The 17,566-nt window shown below is 47.9% G+C and overlaps 6 protein-coding genes across 6 annotated transcripts; 2 read left to right on the top strand and 4 right to left on the bottom strand.

The window, feature by feature from the left end:
* Window positions 1-420: 420 nt before the first annotated feature.
* Window positions 421-2,749, bottom strand: DFJ58DRAFT_713429 (uncharacterized protein; the record flags this gene model as incomplete). The annotated part of the gene is made up of 7 exons (XM_041383920.1): window positions 421-1,166; window positions 1,222-1,481; window positions 1,537-1,565; window positions 1,616-1,660; window positions 1,704-2,037; window positions 2,085-2,188; window positions 2,210-2,749. The coding sequence occupies 7 exons, from the start codon at window positions 2,747-2,749 to the stop codon at window positions 421-423; spliced, it is 2,058 nt and encodes a 685-aa protein (XP_041249994.1).
* A 1,519-nt stretch (window positions 2,750-4,268) lies between these two features.
* DFJ58DRAFT_367344 (ribosomal protein S5 domain 2-type protein) lies at window positions 4,269-5,844 on the top strand. The gene is made up of 6 exons (XM_041380065.1): window positions 4,269-4,473; window positions 4,530-4,656; window positions 4,709-5,195; window positions 5,250-5,355; window positions 5,406-5,467; window positions 5,520-5,844. Exons 1-6 carry the CDS (start codon window positions 4,365-4,367, stop codon window positions 5,697-5,699), a joined length of 1,071 nt encoding a protein of 356 aa, XP_041249995.1. The 5' UTR covers window positions 4,269-4,364; the 3' UTR covers window positions 5,700-5,844.
* A 2-nt stretch (window positions 5,845-5,846) lies between these two features.
* Window positions 5,847-7,222, bottom strand: DFJ58DRAFT_759657 (yeats family protein). Its single transcript, XM_041388361.1, has 5 exons — window positions 7,180-7,222; window positions 6,887-7,115; window positions 6,802-6,838; window positions 6,223-6,752; window positions 5,847-6,162 (listed from the first exon to the last, which is right to left on the bottom strand). Exons 1-4 carry the CDS (start codon window positions 7,201-7,203, stop codon window positions 6,239-6,241), a joined length of 804 nt encoding a protein of 267 aa, XP_041249996.1. The 5' UTR covers window positions 7,204-7,222; the 3' UTR covers window positions 5,847-6,162; window positions 6,223-6,238.
* Window positions 7,223-7,326: 104 nt separating this feature from the next.
* Window positions 7,327-7,745, top strand: DFJ58DRAFT_721946 (uncharacterized protein; the record flags this gene model as incomplete). The annotated part of the gene is made up of 5 exons (XM_041384845.1): window positions 7,327-7,348; window positions 7,408-7,445; window positions 7,496-7,547; window positions 7,607-7,674; window positions 7,725-7,745. The coding sequence occupies 5 exons, from the start codon at window positions 7,327-7,329 to the stop codon at window positions 7,743-7,745; spliced, it is 201 nt and encodes a 66-aa protein (XP_041249997.1).
* A 135-nt stretch (window positions 7,746-7,880) lies between these two features.
* Window positions 7,881-15,058, bottom strand: DFJ58DRAFT_367322 (uncharacterized protein). Its single transcript, XM_041380064.1, has 23 exons — window positions 15,042-15,058; window positions 14,788-14,989; window positions 14,420-14,740; window positions 14,206-14,364; window positions 14,051-14,147; window positions 13,519-14,001; window positions 13,241-13,465; window positions 11,953-13,194; window positions 11,385-11,901; window positions 10,848-11,337; window positions 10,498-10,789; window positions 10,271-10,449; window positions 10,012-10,213; window positions 9,766-9,960; window positions 9,438-9,711; window positions 9,193-9,390; window positions 9,022-9,146; window positions 8,887-8,975; window positions 8,717-8,839; window positions 8,578-8,665; window positions 8,315-8,527; window positions 8,009-8,260; window positions 7,881-7,960 (listed from the first exon to the last, which is right to left on the bottom strand). The coding sequence occupies exons 2-23, from the start codon at window positions 14,955-14,957 to the stop codon at window positions 7,925-7,927; spliced, it is 5,970 nt and encodes a 1,989-aa protein (XP_041249998.1). The 5' UTR covers window positions 14,958-14,989; window positions 15,042-15,058; the 3' UTR covers window positions 7,881-7,924.
* A 751-nt stretch (window positions 15,059-15,809) lies between these two features.
* DFJ58DRAFT_651557 (uncharacterized protein) lies at window positions 15,810-16,394 on the bottom strand (the record flags this gene model as incomplete). The annotated part of the gene is made up of 1 exon (XM_041381623.1): window positions 15,810-16,394. The coding sequence occupies one exon, from the start codon at window positions 16,392-16,394 to the stop codon at window positions 15,810-15,812; it is 585 nt and encodes a 194-aa protein (XP_041249999.1).
* Window positions 16,395-17,566: the final 1,172 nt, after the last annotated feature.

Genomic DNA, 17,566 nt, shown 5'->3' on the forward strand with positions numbered 1-17,566 from the left:
TCCCTCGGCGTACTGCACAGTTTGATATCGACATGCTTCCTGATCCACCTTCCGCCGGCTAGACACGGGGATAATCACTTTCGATCCGGCTCCCTTCACATCAACGATCCCCGAATCCAACTTTGGCGACTCATGAAAGCTCATTTGGACCTTCGACAAGCCTATCTATATAGCCTATCTTTCATGTCGGGAACTTAAAAAAGCTTCTCCAAATACCTTGTAAAAATATACAAGGAGATCGAGAAGTGCTTTGATAATAAGTCCAGTCCCGGAGGAAGGTGGTATAGTAAGCTGATACATGACAATGTAGAAGAGCTAACATGCTACATGCTACCTGGTATATATAAAAAGTACCTGCGTCGTAACGTAGTCAGAATAGTAACAGAAACAATGACACTAAAGTAAATACACCGTCCCAATCTATCTACCCTTCCCATCGCTCAAGTTCGACATAAATGACGACCAGAAATCGTTGTCAAGGATAATGTCCGAATTCATAAAGTAATTCGGGTCGTTGACTGGGAACGACGGGAATGACTGCTGCGTATGCGAGTATAGCTGCTCTGTGGGGTACCCAGAGTGCGCAGTAGGTGCTGATACGCGCTCTCGAAAGTTGCGTGCAGCCGTATCGAAATGCTCAAGTAACGGCCGGCTGAGCTGGGAATCTGCCTCCGACTTCTCCGATGAGCGCTTCCGGAAACTCAACACACCAGCCTCGATGACTCGAGCGCACTTCGCGGGAACATGGTCCGGAGCTGCGCTCACCTGTTGCATGCGATCGATCGTCCGCGCAAGAATGCTGTCACTTGACCCTGGCAGCTGCTCGCAGGCGTTTTCCATCACGGACCATTTACTGAGGATGACGAAAAATGTCGCGAGGGTGAGCATTGAGAAGAAATTATCAGGTGCAGCGCTGAGGAGCACGAGCTCAGGTCGTGATAACGCAGTGATGAGGATGCCTTCGGATAGCACAAGCGCTTGGTGGCCCCAACTTCGTCCGAGGTTGATTCCGTTATGCTCTGCAACGAGGAACCATGGGTTTTGCTGGTCACACTTGGAAATTACAGTCTTCGTTTCTATCAGGGCATGTACCAGGACCAACAGCCTGCAGGACTGATAGTATACCTGCAACATCGTGAAGAAGAAGACCTCGTGCTCTGCTAGGACTGGCGTCAGGGTTCAGAGTTAAGCTCTCAAAAGTGAAGGATTCGGGCCGCATACCTGGAAGGGGATAGATGAGACGTTCGATCACGTCCATGCGCATCAGGAAGTCGAGCACTTCTTTGTAGAAGACCCCAATTTCTTCCGCGGAACGGAGGCGTATGGAGAGCCCGTATTGCGTGGCGGCGAACATTTGGGAGATCAAAGTGAGTCGCATGTCACGACCAGCTCCAATCGTTGCCATCGATGTTGTATCGATGGCGTCATGTATAAGACTGTCGCAGTCCGATATTGGATTGCGCCCGGTACCCACACAAAGCCTGCAACAAAGTTCATCAGCTGGGGGCACAAAGTGAATTATACTGCTGTACAGACATCGACTCAACATTATTCAATGCGAACCACTACAGCCACAAGTTCAGGTTAATTATTTGAGAGCCTGTCAAAGACGTACAAGGCGTGCTTTGTCAATGGCTTCCATTAGCTCCGCGCTAGGAAGCTCGTTCGGTTTTTTTCTGCTTCCGGAGAGTTTTAGAATATACCATGGCCTCGCTTAGGCGAAGGTTCATGGCCATGCTGACCGCGGTCGAAGCAATTAGCCGACCATCGCGTGACTCTGTTGTTGTTGGATCTTCTATGGGTTGCCATAATGAAAGCACGAGCATTGCATGTATTGCATCTGTAGATGGCAAAGGGTGATAGGCCTGTTTGAAGATGGACTCATCTGCCAGGCGGTATAGCTGAGGAGAGACTACCGAGCGCGTTGATGATCCGAGATGTCGTGATGCAACACAGCACTGTGCGAGTTTTAGAAGTGATCCTTCTGGTTGCTGAGAAGGTTGCAAATTAAGCCAGGGAGCGTAACGTTCCTCGAAACTATGCCAAAATGAGAGCCTCGCAGGAAACAAAATGTAAAGGCTTACATGTCGGTCAGATAATCTATCTGCTCGCTCCCAAGAATATGGAGTAATGACTGGTCCACCTTATTCCGTGAGGAGTCATCAACCGAACCTGCACGGGTAAGCGCCTGCATAGCCAGCATAGGCACCATGGTGCCATCAAACCCTCCAGGAAGTTTTAAAAATCCCCACGGCTTGTGGCGCTCGGGTAGCAACCGTTTGGGATCTAGAAGATCGACTTCCTCCTCTTGGGGGTGAGATCTTGGAAACGGTGGCAGGGTATTCGAGCTAGAGTCCCAATTCCTTGAATAATTGGAACCTACATGAGCGCGAGAGTCGTCCATTGGTATATCATGGGATTTTTGGGGAACAGGAAGGGAAGCACGCCGGTCCTCGCGTTCTCGCATGGAACGGATGTCTGGTGTGTGCACAGGGCGGGAGGAAGGCCCAGCGCGATCTGTCGACGGAGCGCCATTTTCTTCGAATGAGCAGGGGAGGGAGAGGACTTTGCAACGGTGACATTGGGAGCCGGAGTTGTCACCATCAAGCATTTCACAACGTGTTTTGTGCTTCCTGCATGATAAACAGGCCTGGGCTGCCTTGGCGCGCTTTGCAGGTGCAGTCCTGGGGCTATGAGCCCTTTTGCTGCCTGCAGAGACTGCCGGGTCTCCTGGATCAGAAACACCCATTTTAACGAGGGGTTGGTTTTCTTGGTGGCTGATCACAGGTTGGTGGACCTGGTACTAGTACTGAAGATGAAGGATTAAGGCAAGTTTATGTGTTTCGTATGACTATGGTGTGTGCGTGTTATGTCATATTGCCGCTGACTTGCAGCTGCGCGGCTCGAAGCCGAAATTGGTATGCCGAAAGCATTAAGCGCTGAATCTACCGTGACTATCATACTACGTGGTACGTACGGCTGCTCGCCAGCCCACTCAATTTACAATATTCAGGATCTAACGATAAGTCTAAGATCAGACTGGCATTTGGCTGCGATGAATAAAAGTTTCATGGTACCATGACTCGATATAAACCATCATTTTGATCGGTCAGGTATACTTCACATGCTTCCGAGTCAGAATTCTGATTCAAAGTGAGTCCTTGCGCCTCGTTCCTTGACTGATGGGACTACTCTAAATCAAGCACTTGACTTCACATGAGTTTCCAGACTTTCAGCGACCACGAAATGAGATACCAATCATCAAACTATCTGTACAGGTGGCCAGGTGTCTTCGAGCTCTACCTTATAATTTCAACGTCAATAGTAGCCCAGTTTTACGGATCATCAGGTATGGGGGTATTTTTATCTATCGTATTTTTGCCTATGAGAAGCGGCCAGGTGTCCCCGTGTCCTTCGTGGATTTTGAGTCGAGGATTCACATAGTTTCGTTTCTTTCAATAGTGTCCGAACTTCGGTGAGCAGGTTTAACTCACGCTTTCAACTTGCCAATCACTCTAAAATTTAGCTGACAAGATCCAGCCTTGTTCAAAATATTATGCGATATAGCTTGTTTATAAAGTAAGCGCATGCATGCCACCAGCACTTGTTTCGCAGAATCTGACGCGACTCACATTTGCAGTCAACTTCCAATTGGAATGTGAATCGTACTCAGCACAATGCCAAGGTGACATCCATATGCCGGCGCCGGCGGTGTACGCTGGGGGCAGGGTCATCCTCTCATGGGAGAGGCAGATATGAACCAGATAAGCATCGTGGTCCGCATTTGTCTCAATGACCACGCGGTACACGGATAGTCAACTTACTTTTGACACGTCGCGTATTTTTTCCCAACTTTTGGTAAACCTGAATCAGCGTCCCTAGCTTAGGGAATAGTACGATTCTTTGTAGATGACTCATCCGCATTCAGATTATGACTCCTAGGTCCGGCTATAGCTCGATCATGGCTGTGCACCAGTTGAATATCCCAAGTGCTAGCGGACATACGTTGACCTTGCCTGTTACCCGTGTACGGTTTACCCACCATCCCGAAGTTTCACTCGTTGCAGGATTCCTTGTCTCCCCAAGACTGGTAGTGTCAATTGAATATTTTGAGTCGAACATGGGCGTAAGACTCAAGCAACTAGTAACCCTGATATACATGCGACGATGAGGTTGAACTCAAAGTACTTTCCTAAGTACGAAGAGGCTCTCTCAATGGAAGTAAAGCAAATGCCACGGACCTCCGCGGACTTCCAATTTCTGACCATGTTGCTGGCTTCCGCAGATACATTTCCTTCGCAAGACTTCCAGAATCTCGTTCAAGCTGTCTTAGAACCTTGAAGCTTAAACCAGTGGCTACTGCTATGGACACCGAAGTCCCAACAGATTCGGACCCTGCGACGGAGCTAAGGGACTTTGTTGCAAAGTTGATGCAAAGTTCCGACCTCGAATCCGTCGCTTCTGAGATTGACGGTAAGATCAGATCGTTCACAGATTACAACCCTTTCGACGGATCCTGATCATTACAGTTCTTCAGTCCATATACGGAGACCATGCTATTCACCTATACCGTTCATCGCCCGGAAGCCCTAGAAGCGGTATTCCCAATCACTCGTCTAGTGCTTTAGGTGCCATCCGTTACGAAGTTTCGCTCAAGTGAGTGTATCATCGCGCTTCCCGAGTTTCGTTCCGACGCCTACCCCGGAAGTCTGCCATCTCATGAAGATATCTCAATACGTATATTGGTCTCAATTCCCCCAACATACCCTGCCTCAAGCCCCCCTCAATTACAGCTCCTCTCCCGTTATATCGGCGCTTTTGGTGTCGACTCCTCGCTTTTTGGATCTATACTCCGCACGTTCATATCTATCTCAGGAGTGGAATGGACGCCTGAAAGTGTCTGCGTTTTTGACGGACTACAAAACGTGCTGGAGCGGTGCGAAGCGTGGTATGAAGATAAACTAAACAGGGAGACGGCTGGAGAATTACTCAGAGAGGATGCACATACCCGCAACCACGCCTTGGTCGAACCCGACGAGCCTTTTGCATCATCACCAATCGTTGCTGATGAAAAAGATCGAGTCCCTCTCGACACTGCTTTACCGGATAATATTAAAATCGTCGAAGCCGAAGCTATTGTTGACAGAAAGAGTGTATTTGTTGGCCGTGCGTGCCGAATATCTGATCCCTCGCAGGTATTGTACACAGTTGAAGACAGACAGATGTTTTACTGACCGACTGTGCGCAAGGTACCACTCGTTTTGAATCACCTCATGTCGGAACGCCAGATATCCCGCGCTGCTCACCCTATCATCAATGCCTGGCGTTGCCAGGTGGGTAGTGTGCTTCATCAGGGTATGCAGTACAATTCCTTGTTTCAACGATGTGAGATTGACACTCCTTAGACAATGATGACGATGGGGAAACTGCAGCAGGTAGTCGACTGGCCCACTTACTTTCCATCTTGGTGCGTACGCTGATGTCAACTCCGAGGTCATAACCCCTAATTTATGATACAGGAAATCAATAATGTCCTCGTTGTTGTGACGCGATGGTTTGGTGGAATCCATCTAGGTCCTGATCGTTTCAAACATATCAATCATGCTGCCCGCAACGCACTAGAACTTGGCGGCTTCTTAGATCAAACGGACGAATCAAGGGGTGGTGGGCGAAACGCGGGAAAGGGACGAAAACGATAACACAACTGTACTTATTCCGCATACCGCACCTTTATCACATTCTAACACTCAAATCAAGTACTTGGCGAGGAATTCGTTTGACGGGTTCTGTCCCAATTTTACCATGGTGATTAGAGCCGTCGGATAGCCCTTTCAATCACACACGAATAGTATCATCTTGGTTAGTGACATTTAGCTAACTAATACAGATCATGTTCTCGGCACATGCAAAGGCAGTATGTGGTACTATACGCGCAATGGAGAAAGAGCGGCGTCTAGAGACGTCGTAAGTCAGATGCTGTGGTACGACATTGCTTGGCCCTCAGCCAATCTCTACGAGAGGTATCGCAGATCTGGCAGGTCATGGACTCAATCCCTGACCGAGGATATTGCTGTAGGTTCAGAGGGACGCCCGAGCACACTTTTTTTGAGGACCGTCGTTTTTTCGCGTGCTCACTGCTCACAGATATCCTACCTAGAGACACTAAAGCACAGATTAGGATGCGAGAGTCTGCGTGAGGGCGAGACAGTTGCTAATGCTCACCCAATGTCCGGCAAGATCACTCCTTCGACGCAAGTAACTTCTGAAGTCTTTCAAGCTCCTTTTCTCTTTCTATCAAGATGCTTCGCCACTTCTCCTGCTCTTTGATAATCTTGCCTTTCGCTTCTTCCAACCTGTCAGCCTCGTCTTTCTCCATGGCACTAGTGAACTCCGGCACGCCACCCTTTAGACTCGCCTCCAATGACGCAGGGTTAGACGAATGAAAAGGAATAGGCTTCTTGTTTACACTCGTTTTCGGCAGCGGCATTGGTGGATGCGAAGTTAGAAGAGTAAGGAAATTTTGGAATGGGTCCGTAAAGACGATCTCGTCATATTGCCAGCTATGCACAGGCCCGAGCTTTGCAGCGTTCTCGGGAGATGGAATTTCAGGCTCTGGAGGAACTGCGGATGCATTGGGGAGAGGGAAGGTAGTTGACCAAGGATGTAACTTCAGGTGGTGGTATAGCGTGGTGGCTTTCTCGCCAGACTCTGCTACATACGTGATGCGGATTTGAATCTCGAACTCTCCCCAACTGAGAAATTTGTCAACTTTCGTGTTTGATGCGCTTGAACAATACGTACCCAGTCTCTGACACCTCAAATGGGGGTTTATCGATGTCTATAGACGCGTTCAGCCACTGTAGAGGATATCAAGATGAGACTTCACTTCTGGTCGGATTCGGATATGTATCATGTAATTTGAACGTGACTCTTTTTATAAAGTACCCCAAGTCATCTGCCCCACCGACACTATCAGAGTCCGGGGCGCTCGGGGCACTTCGAACTGCGACTGTCCACCGATGAGTGTGGTCTTGATAGTGAGAAGTCTCCCGTTCAGCAGGAGTAAGGACCGTCGCAATGTTCCCATATATTATCGGTCTGTGTATTGTAACACCCTAGACACCACACAGAACAGTGAGCAAGCCGAAATCTATGAAACGAAAGCATGGCAAAACATACTCGGACGCGGACGCGATCAGCCATGATCAGAGGACAGGTTCGGGAGAGTTCGGCAAATACCGTTCGGACTCCGCCATATTTCCTCCCGAATATCACTTCAACGTCGACCAACTGCAGTGACAAAATATAATCCTCCACATAACTACCATGATTGACGCTGTGGTTCAACGTGAGTACCTCGGTCATATATTCTCAAGTTTCTTTCTCATTCTTGTCTAAAATTTCCAGGCCAAAACTACGTTCCTGAGAGGCAGCGGGCTTACCAGGTAATAGTTAACTACCTGGCATTGCGTATGTGATTGACCATCATTTTCAGGCTTCACACTCGCCTATTTACTACCGTCCACCCCGTTCAAGACTTTATCTTGGTAGGTGATATGGCAGCGCAATTCGGTGTATATGTCATTCATTCGGGGGTACCGTCTAGGTACCTACTTCACTCTCTTTGGTGTGGGCATGTGTGGAACTGTGTACGGTATATACCAGCTTACCATGGTAAGACTTGAGCTATTATTAGCCGTTATCGTGAATGATATTGTTTTCAGGGCAAGCCTGTCAGGCAGTAATCTCGCGGACGCAACATGCTTATTACCTAGATTCATCATATACTCTGCACAAAGTATCGCCGTTGTGATCGCAAGACATGAGTCAGTGTGAAGAGTCGTACTACACGGTGAAATACAATGCAGGTCGTATCATCCAACAATATAATACGGGCTCTTCGTCAAGAGTGAGGGTATAATTCCTAGTGCCATGCAGCCCATCCAGGATACATCTTACCCTAAAGACGAGTCAGTACTCAATGAGCTGACACAGTACAACAACTCACCAGGTTTGCGGGGTCGATTGCCTCTTGTATGAGCATCTGGACGAGATTGCTTGTCGAGATTTCCCGTTCATCCCCTCCTCCTCTTGTGATTCCTCCATAAGTCCGCTCCTTCACATTTGTCGGGGAGTATAGTCCTTTCAATTTCCGTTCTATCGGCCGCAGCGCAGATTTGGCCCATAATCTCAAATCGGCAGCCTTGATGGCGGCTGAACTCGATTTGTCTTTGTCCTTGTCCTTGGCATTGCGGCGTTGCTTGAAACATAAAAGTTTGAGTCAGCAAAAAACACGCGGAAGGCATTGACGTACTCTCTTTCTCGTCTCATCCTCCCATTCGACCAGCGGATCATGAATAAATGCATCGAGAACACTCATGAGGGGGTCCTTGTTGTCGCGGAGGAGTTGCATTGTAATTTCGCAGGCGATACGGAAGACTCCTTCTATGCCAGTTACCCCAAGGCCGTCAACAAGGTTTTGAGTGAGTCTGAAAGGCACCCGTTCGGGTGTGTCAAGCGTTTTGCCCTAAGCACACGTGAGTGAAAAAAGATTGAGAGGAGGTTTGGACCAAGTACCTTCTCGAAGAGACAACTGAAATCAACATGGACCAAGTCTCCGTTGTTGGTGTCCAGAAGGATATTTTCGCAATGCCTATCTCCCAACCTTCCAAAAATCAGTTAGGTGTTGACTACCCTTAGGTGGCCATCGGCTCACCCTAAGATGAATCCGACCATTGACATCACTGCCATGGTACGCCCGTAATTCAGGCGACTAGCTAGCCATACTGACGGCTCCGGGAATGTCTCTACGAACCATTCATGAAAGACCGGAGGAAACCTGTACTACTTAAATCACAAAGCAGCTTATACACAACAACCACTTACTCAGGAAGAATTTTGGTCACAAAAAGTTCAGCGGCATCTTTATCGGAACCGTCTTTGATGCGCCTCGTGACATCATTCAGCTCCTTGGACTGCTTCTGTCAATATGCGTGTCCTTGGAAAACTGGGAAAACGTACCCAAGCTGGAATATTCTTCGTCTCGTAATATTTCAACAGCACGGGTCGCACAGGTATAGTGTTTGGCACCCATTGAATAACACCGCATTCCTCGTTCAGCGCCACCACGCCGTACGTCCGAATGTCTTAAAAGAAGTTAGCCCAATGCCACCTTGTTTCGTTCAAACGTACGAAGTTGCCTTCTCCGAGATTCTGAATTAGTCTTGAGGAGTTTGTTGATGATCCCATTGAAATCCATAAGGCGCGCATCCTTCCGCAGATCGTCCTTCGGTTTGGCAAGGAACATGTATTTAATGCCATCGGAACCGTTAACGGTGATTTTTCGTGGCTTGGCTAACGAGTGCATGATTTCAATTTCGTCGTAGAAGACTGTATCGAGTTAGTCAAGGTCGTCGCTTTCAGTAAACATAATTTACCAGTAAATGTGGGCGACAAAGGATCGAAAAGATTATGACGTCTATCACGGTGACTCGTAGACGAGACAGGCGGAAGGTTGACCGTCAATGATGATTGCAAAGGAATGAGGATATTATTATCTTTCATCCCAAGTAACTTGGGAAAGTCTCGGCGCATGCTGAGCGTCTTGCGGTCGCCGATGGGGTAATTACAAAGTCGAAGGAGCTCGTCAATCATGGCGTGAAGACTTGTGATGAGGTTCGGAAAGTCAGAGTCTGTATTCGCTGGGCTGTTCTATGGCATCGTCTTGGGTCAAATACTTCAATAACAGTGGATATGCATGCTCACTTTCAGCTGGTCCAATATTGCTCTTCCGCGCTGCTGGCGAGTAGGTTTCGTCGAGTTAACGACTGATGCGAAGAACCAAAGGGCTTGATTGGGGTATTCTCGTATGACCGATGAAATAAGTTTCGATAAGACCAAGTACACAACACGATTGGGGTGCCCGATTCGAGACACGATTTGAGGGAATGCAGTATACCACTGAACGCAAGAATCAGTATGGCATTTCGTTGGGTCGTGGAAACTTCACACCTTGTATACTGGGATGCTATCAATGGAGCTGGCGACGACGCTGTTGATCTTATCAAACAACGAATTTTCTGCTGACACCTTGCGTTCGCCCATGTCTAGCCATAAGGTGAGCAAGCGAGGAATAGTCTGGTATACAAATTTGTTTCCATAAGCAGCGGCTTCCGTGAAACACTTGATGGTTTGGAAGTTCATTTTGATTCCACTGTAACCATCTATCAGCAAGACGTCGAGGCACCCGCGAATGACCCTAGAGACTTACCGGCTTGACTTGTCGTCTGCTGATAGATTCCTATAACACTGGTCCTGGAAGTGACCAAGGTGGTAGAAGGCACTCTCCCATCCTGGAGCTGAGTCAGCGGCGTTCTGAAACTGCTTGAGCACGTAAGAAGCCTCGTATCGATCAGATTCGTTCATCCAACGTGCAAGAAGAATTTGCGCCTGATTGCGAGATTGTGAGCTACGTCCATTCGGTAAATGTGTCCGCACCTTTGCTTTCATCCGTTTAGACTGTTCATCTTCTCTTGTCAAGTCGATAGTATCGTTGTCCACGAGACCTAGGATGCGCATGGATTTTTCAAGTTCTTGTAGCGCGTGCAATGGCTCTCCCCGTGCTCTGACCAACTTCCCACTTTCCATGAAACTGAATCGGGCGTTGGTGTATTGCGCTTGGAGCATTGCACTGTATGCAGTCTGCCACTGTCCGGCTTTTCGAGCAATTTTAGCACTTGCCAACCACGATTGACCAATTTGACTTGTGATTGATGGTCGAGAGACCGTGCTGTACATGGTCGGCGTAAGAGGAATGTCAAGTTGAGCAGTAGGGCGAAGTGATTTACCTGAGTGAAAATGCTGTTCGCCGCATGCTAAGCAGGGATTCGTGTACGCGGAAAGTAGGCAATGTACGGTCCAAACGTGCACTAAGAATTTGGCTAAGAGTCACGATGGCGGATTTACGGCCTTGTGAACTTGGCGGCAAATTAGACACAGCCTGATGGATCAATTCGAGTTCGTGAATCATGTGCAGGTCGACCAGAGCGTCATAAGCACGACGATGCCCACTTAGCCCAGAAGCAGCAATTGGAGCACCAAGGACAAGACGTGCTTTCCTAAGGCTTTCTTCGATCTGCGGAAGTTCACCAGACCGCATAGCAAGAAGAACTCGGGCTTTAACCACGGAAGGCCCTTCGTGTTCCATATTCGCTGTGATATTGTGAACGTCGTCCCATGCTCCTATCATCCACGCGCTTTCGACCTGAAAATCTGCCAAAACCGACTGCCACCCTGGGTTTCTGACAAGAACACCCTGGACATGTGTGCGGAGCGTGTCTATAAATGTTGAGCTCTGCAGCCGAAAAAAGCAAGTAAAACATTACCATAGTGTCCAAGGTTGCGCAAACATCGAAGGAGTCCGAGATGGAAGTCTAAATTGTCAGGCTGTTGCTGGAGGCGGACTTCCCAACAACTCTGAGCAGCAGTCCAGCGTCCAGTACTTTCGTGTTGACGAATTTGATGTTCTAATGAAGGAGACAAGATCAACGTCGATATACCTTCCATTCCATCCGGCTGGTCAAGGTGTGCGTAGATCTCGTGAAGGCGTTCATAATAGGGTGTGAAATCCGTTCCAGGAGGAGGAGGCTGACGCTCTCTCATTGAGACTATCTGCCTCTCAAAGTTCATAAGTGAGCGAGCATGAGCTCGACACTGTAGCGCAGCTTTAGCCATGAGTTCATGGTCGATGCTCGAGAGTACTGAATCAACCCGGATGAGCTGCTGCTGACGTATCGCAAATTCAGAATTTCCTCGTGATCTTCTGCCCTCAGCTTTCTTCGGTAAATCCTGTCGCTGGACTCGCACATATGCGCTGAGATGGTCCAACAACGTGAAAACAGCCTGAGGCATATGTTCAGCGATAATGATGAAAATGGTCGAGTTTGAAGATACCTGTGCACTGAGGAACTTCTTGTCTGGAGTGGACAGACTATCAGAAGCCACCTGATCTTTCAAAACAGCTGTTAATTCCTGGATAATGCCGCTGGTATTTTCCTCGTTCTCGGAGGCAAGTATATTCAATACGAGGTGAGGCAGTATGTGGTGAGCGACACCAACATCCTTGTTGCGCACTGCCGAGCGAAAGACCCCAAAGATGTTCTGCGCCATACCATGGGACGCTTTGGTTATGAGATGAGCTGTCCATAGCTGTACCCACTCTCGATAGGTCTTTTGATGAGGGTAAATGGGCGAAGGGAGATGGGGCAATTCCTTATGCGAAGCTTTGAATTTTGCCCCCAAGAGTGGAGTAACTGTTTCAAGCACATGTTTTGGGAACCCGTTCCACCTGTTGCGGACCCACGCCGAGACGGATGTCGTGTTTTCTGATGACACGAGGGCAGTAGAGAAATTGCATAATTGCAGGAGTTCTTGTATCGTGTATGCGAGGTGTCCTTGATACTTTATGTCACTAGTGGACCGGAAAGCGTCCACGAGAACATCCTGGATGACGTGCAGAGCAAACGACTTTGCTTCTGTGTCATCTTCAAAGTTATTCCGTACAATCATTTTTGTGTCTGTCGAACTAAGGTCGCAACGATCTGGATCAACCGCCCCAAGAATTCCCATGCACTCAAACGCCAGTTGTCGCAGAGTGTCAGAGCCTTCTCCATCACGAGTGACAACCTGAAATAAGGTCAATTGTATGCTTCCAATTAATGGATCAAATGCGTCGCCCGCTGCAAGGTTCTGTATAAGCGAGGCTTGATTGTTCTTCATGAAGTTTTGGAGTTCAGAGAGAGCCACCTGAGCCACCGTGATATTGTTACTGGAGCACCGATCTAGAATCTTCTGGAGTTGCGCGCGTGGATCCCAGATGCGAACACTCTGAAGCTGGGTATATATTTCAGAAAGTTCTGGGATATGACCGAGGTCCACGACCTCGTCTAGATTTGCCTTTCCGTCATTTCGAACGGTGCTTCCAACATCAAAGACAATATGACGCAAACATTTCTTGGCGGATTCCCGTGTGGAAGGAGACAAAACAGACCATGCAGAAACGATGGCTGCGCTGGTAGTGCCGATATGCGGAATAACATCCTCGACATTCAACGTGGACAGAAATGTGTACCACGTAGATAGGGTGACTTCAGCAAGTTCGGGGACCAGAAACATGGTTTGCAGGGTGGCCATGATCTGCGAAAGTTATATATCGTCGCGAAAACATTACAAAAGCACGTGCCTGAGGGGAAACTTCATTTACATGAGGTCCGATTTGGACGATCAGTACCTCTAGACCGCGTAGAATCTGCTTCTTTGCTGGAAATGATTTCTTGCCGTGGACATCTTGCAACATCTCATTCAAGTTGGATACAATGCCAAGCATGTAGGTCTTGAGGAACGGAGACAATTCGAGCTCGGTTTCACTCGCTATTGACCGCTGGACTTTTCGCAAAGCATCCACTGCCTGAAAACATGTTCAGGTGTCATGAACAATCGAACAAAGAGTAAAAGCCAGACCAACGCAGCTCGTTCTTCATTCTCATGTCCTAGGACCACAACTAGATCTGCGAGTAATGCCACCACACAGCTCTGGACCATGCCTCGAACGGTGAAATCAGCAGGCTTGGGCTCGGCACCCCTAGAAATTATGTTCATGATGAACGTCAAAGACCCGGTCGTTTGTGCTGGTCCGTGTTGTTGATACACATGAGCAAGGATTTGGTGAGAGTGATTCATGAACAACGACAAAATCGTTTCACCCAGATCCTCCGAAATCTCCTCTATGACCTTCGCTTCGGAGTTAGCAAAGAGATACGGAAGAGTTTTGGATAGCGTGACAGAGATAAAATCCGTTGGATGCACAGATAGAAATCGACACGTCTCTAATATCAGCATTGGGTTCGTACATTTCCGGGAGACGACGAATGTTGCGACCTGAGAGAGGTATGGCGAGACAAGATTGTAAGGCGACTTCATTTGTGCTTTCGCTATCTCCAAAAGCTGTTGGGGGTGCATCAGAGTCTGACACGTATTTCATAGATTGACATACTTGTGTGTATGCTAAGCCTTTCAACACATGATTATCTTGGCCCAGTTGGGATATCAAACAGTGGACAACTAATCCAAGAAGCTCAAACTGAGCATCGCTGCCACAGGGGAAAGTTGCATTGGTCAACGATTTCAGGGACGCGTGGAAAAGCTTACCGCCCGATAGAACCAATAGTAACCAGCAGTGTTTCTTTCACCGCATCCTTCACGCTTGATTCAAGCAAGCTGCCGATCTTCATGAAAGTTGTTTCGTTGAATTTGCACCCTCTATCAGTTGCACGGGCGTGGAGGTGGACCAAATCCGAAAGTGCGCGACTATACATGGTAGTGCAATGTGAGTAATTTAACCTCTAAGTAAAATATTTCGTACCCAGCATCGACTCTGACAGAACGGTCCTTGTCATTGAATCCGCGTTGCAAGAAATCAAAGACAGGCGGCGGCTCATCAGACTGGATATCCGCTGAATGTTCTCTGATAACGGTTCGGAAAGCACTAAACGCTTGTCGCCGTACATGAACGTCGACTTCAGTTGATGAGCCTTCAACAATTCTGTTCAGAGGTAATAGAAGAGCAGCGGCAACGCGGAACTGAGATGACTGTTGTCGAGAGAACGGCTTGAGGTGCGAGGCAAGGGAGGCAACGTTTTCAGCCAGTGTCATACGTGCAGAAGACGAAGAATGATGCAGTCCCCTACGGTAGCGTTCAGAGAAGATCATCAACGAGTAATGCAGACTCACCTAGCCCACCTGGACTGGATCTTATCTAATATTCGTTGCATGCAGGATGCAGTATCTTTGCGCCAAATACTCTTCCACTGCAGTTCATCAGGCACAATGAGCACACCAACGAGCCTCTGCAATGTCGTGCGCCAATGCGAAGAGTCTATGCTGTCTGCAGTCTGGCTCATTGGACTATCAACAGAATTACCGGCAGTGATAACTAGTGGTTCTAAATCAGGGTAGGAGGGATTTCCTTGAAGGAATAACTGCACTTCCTGCAAACTCGCTGCGTCTAAGCGACTCACACAACCACGTATATATGCGACCGCAAGAGCCTACACCGTTTCAGCTTGCGAAGTTTTAAAAAAAAAACTACAGCGGCTCACCCGAAGCTCACTCCCAGGTAACTCCCATGTTTCAGAGCGCAAGAGTTCCAGAGTATCATTCACATAATCGACTGACAGATTTGTGTTGGAAGTAAGAATCTCCCGTAACTTGCGGTCAACTGATCGTTGGGCAGGATTTGGACCACATTGGAGTCGTTGAATTAAAAGGCGGCAAGGCAGTCTCGAGAGTCCCCCGATAAGAGATGGGTCACTACTCATAAGGATGTGAGCAGCAGCTGCTACTCGAAGCAGGCACCTGGATCTTGTTGCAGGCGAGGTAGGACATTCAGAGCAAAAATCGTATACACGACGAGTCAGTTCAGAGACGTGACGGAGCATAGCAGCCGTGATGAAGTAAGAAAGCTTTGCAGTTGAAAACAATTTGCCGAATAATTCGATGATGATGCTTGTCAGGACGGAAAAGTGAGAAGGTGATGGGAGCCTGATCACGTTTAGGGTGTCTATAGGGCACTAGATGATGCTTAAGCATGAAGATAATCTGACGTGTAATGACAATACCGGAATGGAACAGTCCTCGGTCGTGGTCTTCAAACATGGTGGGGTAGAGAACCAGTGCACGTCAAGAGGACACGATTCGTGTCGAGCAGATATCATTGCTACAGATTATCAGCAAGTAGAAGTGTCACAATAAGGTCAATTAGACTCACTAGTGCACAAGTTTGTCGCTTCATACAAAATGTCCTGCAGGACTCCCCTTTGTAGATCACTAGAGTCTCCTCCTGGAACACTTGAAAATGACAAAAGTTGTAAGAAATCAACGAGAGTTCCGCAAGCCTTGGAATAGAGCGTGTTAGATGCACCGCCTGAATCGCCTGAATCGGTGACTTCCATCCATGATTCTGTTGAAGTGCAAAGGCCCAAAAGGTGCACAAATACTTTTTTGGATAGATGTTCCTCATCGGAATAAAGCCAGTCAAGCGAGTCAGCCCTTTTTCCAACACGTGAAAAGACATCGAGCGTGACGTCTGTGAGCTCGATGCGCTCGTTGGTGGTGCCTAGCATTGTTGGCTTGAAATAAGGAAAGCAACCAAAGACTTGCTCGAGGAGGCTTGCAATCAGGCGTAGCCAAAGTGATTTGTCTAGTACTAATGGTGGATTGTCATCATTTAAAGATTTGAGAAAGTCCCGAAGATCTTTGGGTGATGCATTATTCGATCCATTTGGTGTTTGGAAGGTTGTGGGAGGAATAGGAGGAGCGCTTGAAGGCGGCACGCTCATAGTTGATCTAGAAGTCAAATGATATAGTAGGTCAGGTAGAAAAGTAGCATCTACCAGTAGTAAGACGAGCTGAAGGTACAGCAGTACCGCAGATCTGACGCGTTTGCTAACGCGTGCCACCAGAATTTCATAATATCACGTGAGTATCATGTCTCTTAGTTTGAAGTTGTGAGTCTTGTGACTAAAACTTCACCATATGTTGCTGGTTAGGCTTTAGCTCGAGTCTCGCCGTCCAGTTACTGACCTGACAGGAATGACTGTAAATATCTCATTTGCAAAAAGCTACTCCATGATCAGACTGTACAAAGCTTTTAATTTCCGAAAGCTTATTCTACGTCTCAAGCCTTGCTATCATTCGAGTCAGTCCCGACTGCCAGTTACTAATGATGGAAGTAATACCTGATTGTAGCGCTGCTGCAGTGGCGTCCTAGGACCTATGTTTGATGAGTGCGGTCGCCTATGCATGCGCTTACCTAGCCGGCACTCATTTATCTACAGGAGGCTGGGTGGGCTCACTCCAACGCAGGAACGACATGACTGAGCCGAAAAGGGAGAATGTTTGCGTACATATACAACTGCGGTAAAGAAGGGTTGTTATGAAATACAAAAAGAGGTGGCCTTGGGCCTATCAAGCAGGCGATCACTTCTTCATTCATCATGAAGCTTGAGGTAACATGAACACCTATCTGAACATCCAGTGCTTATGAACTGATGATTGACTTCAGCAGGCAAAGTGTTGTATTTTTTTGAAGATCGCTTAACCTCAGGTACAGCCTACGACCTCACTACCGATGTCAACCTCGCTATGAATTCTGGCTCGACATAGCCCGCAGCAGCAGCAAACAATTCAGTTTTGATGCTGGCTACTACCTTGGAGGACCATAAACCCTGTATTATAGATGGCGAATACATGCTTGAACGTGTTTTATGTCACTTTCTGGACGGCACCACGCAATAAGGCCGCTCGGTGACGGGGTGTGCAATCGAGCCAAGTGGTTGAGGATGCGTGGGATATTTGTGAGCAGGTAGTCAATGCGGTATCAAGGGTCGGTCGATGGGTTGTCACTGCTGGTGGGGATGCGGAGATTGGGGAAATCGAAGCCTGTGAGTTCAAGACAGGTATATATCCGGAAACATTTTGATGACCAAAAATTCAAGGGAGACTACCTGCA

This window comes from Suillus subalutaceus (genome assembly GCF_016647625.1).
Source record: "Suillus subalutaceus strain FC151 chromosome Unknown DFJ58scaffold_5, whole genome shotgun sequence".
In the NCBI taxonomy this organism is placed as follows: Eukaryota; Fungi; Basidiomycota; class Agaricomycetes; order Boletales; family Suillaceae; genus Suillus; species Suillus subalutaceus.

What these genes read in the sequence shown, in the direction of transcription:
- DFJ58DRAFT_367344 (XM_041380065.1), top strand. Translation starts at nt 4,365, where the DNA reads ATGGACACCGAAGTCCCAACAGATTCGGACCCTGCGACGGAGCTAAGG. An exon ending in CGTTACGAAGTTTCGCTCAA is followed by an intron (nt 4,657 to 4,708) that starts GTGAGTGTATCA and finishes CTACCCCGGAAG; the next exon opens with TCTGCCATCTCATGAAGATA. An exon ending in GAATATCTGATCCCTCGCAG is followed by an intron (nt 5,196 to 5,249) that starts GTATTGTACACA and finishes ACTGTGCGCAAG; the next exon opens with GTACCACTCGTTTTGAATCA.
- DFJ58DRAFT_759657 (XM_041388361.1), bottom strand. Translation starts at nt 7,203, where the DNA reads ATGGCTGATCGCGTCCGCGTCCGA. An exon ending in CTGATCGCGTCCGCGTCCGA is followed by an intron (nt 7,116 to 7,179) that starts GTATGTTTTGCC and finishes TGTGGTGTCTAG; the next exon opens with GGTGTTACAATACACAGACC. An exon ending in TTTGAGGTGTCAGAGACTGG is followed by an intron (nt 6,753 to 6,801) that starts GTACGTATTGTT and finishes CAAATTTCTCAG; the next exon opens with TTGGGGAGAGTTCGAGATTC.
- DFJ58DRAFT_367322 (XM_041380064.1), bottom strand. Translation starts at nt 14,957, where the DNA reads ATGAGCCAGACTGCAGACAGCATAGACTCTTCGCATTGGCGCACGACA. An exon ending in ATCCAGTCCAGGTGGGCTAG is followed by an intron (nt 14,741 to 14,787) that starts GTGAGTCTGCAT and finishes ACGCTACCGTAG; the next exon opens with GGGACTGCATCATTCTTCGT. An exon ending in AGGATGAGACGAGAAAGAGA is followed by an intron (nt 8,261 to 8,314) that starts GTACGTCAATGC and finishes TTATGTTTCAAG; the next exon opens with CAACGCCGCAATGCCAAGGA.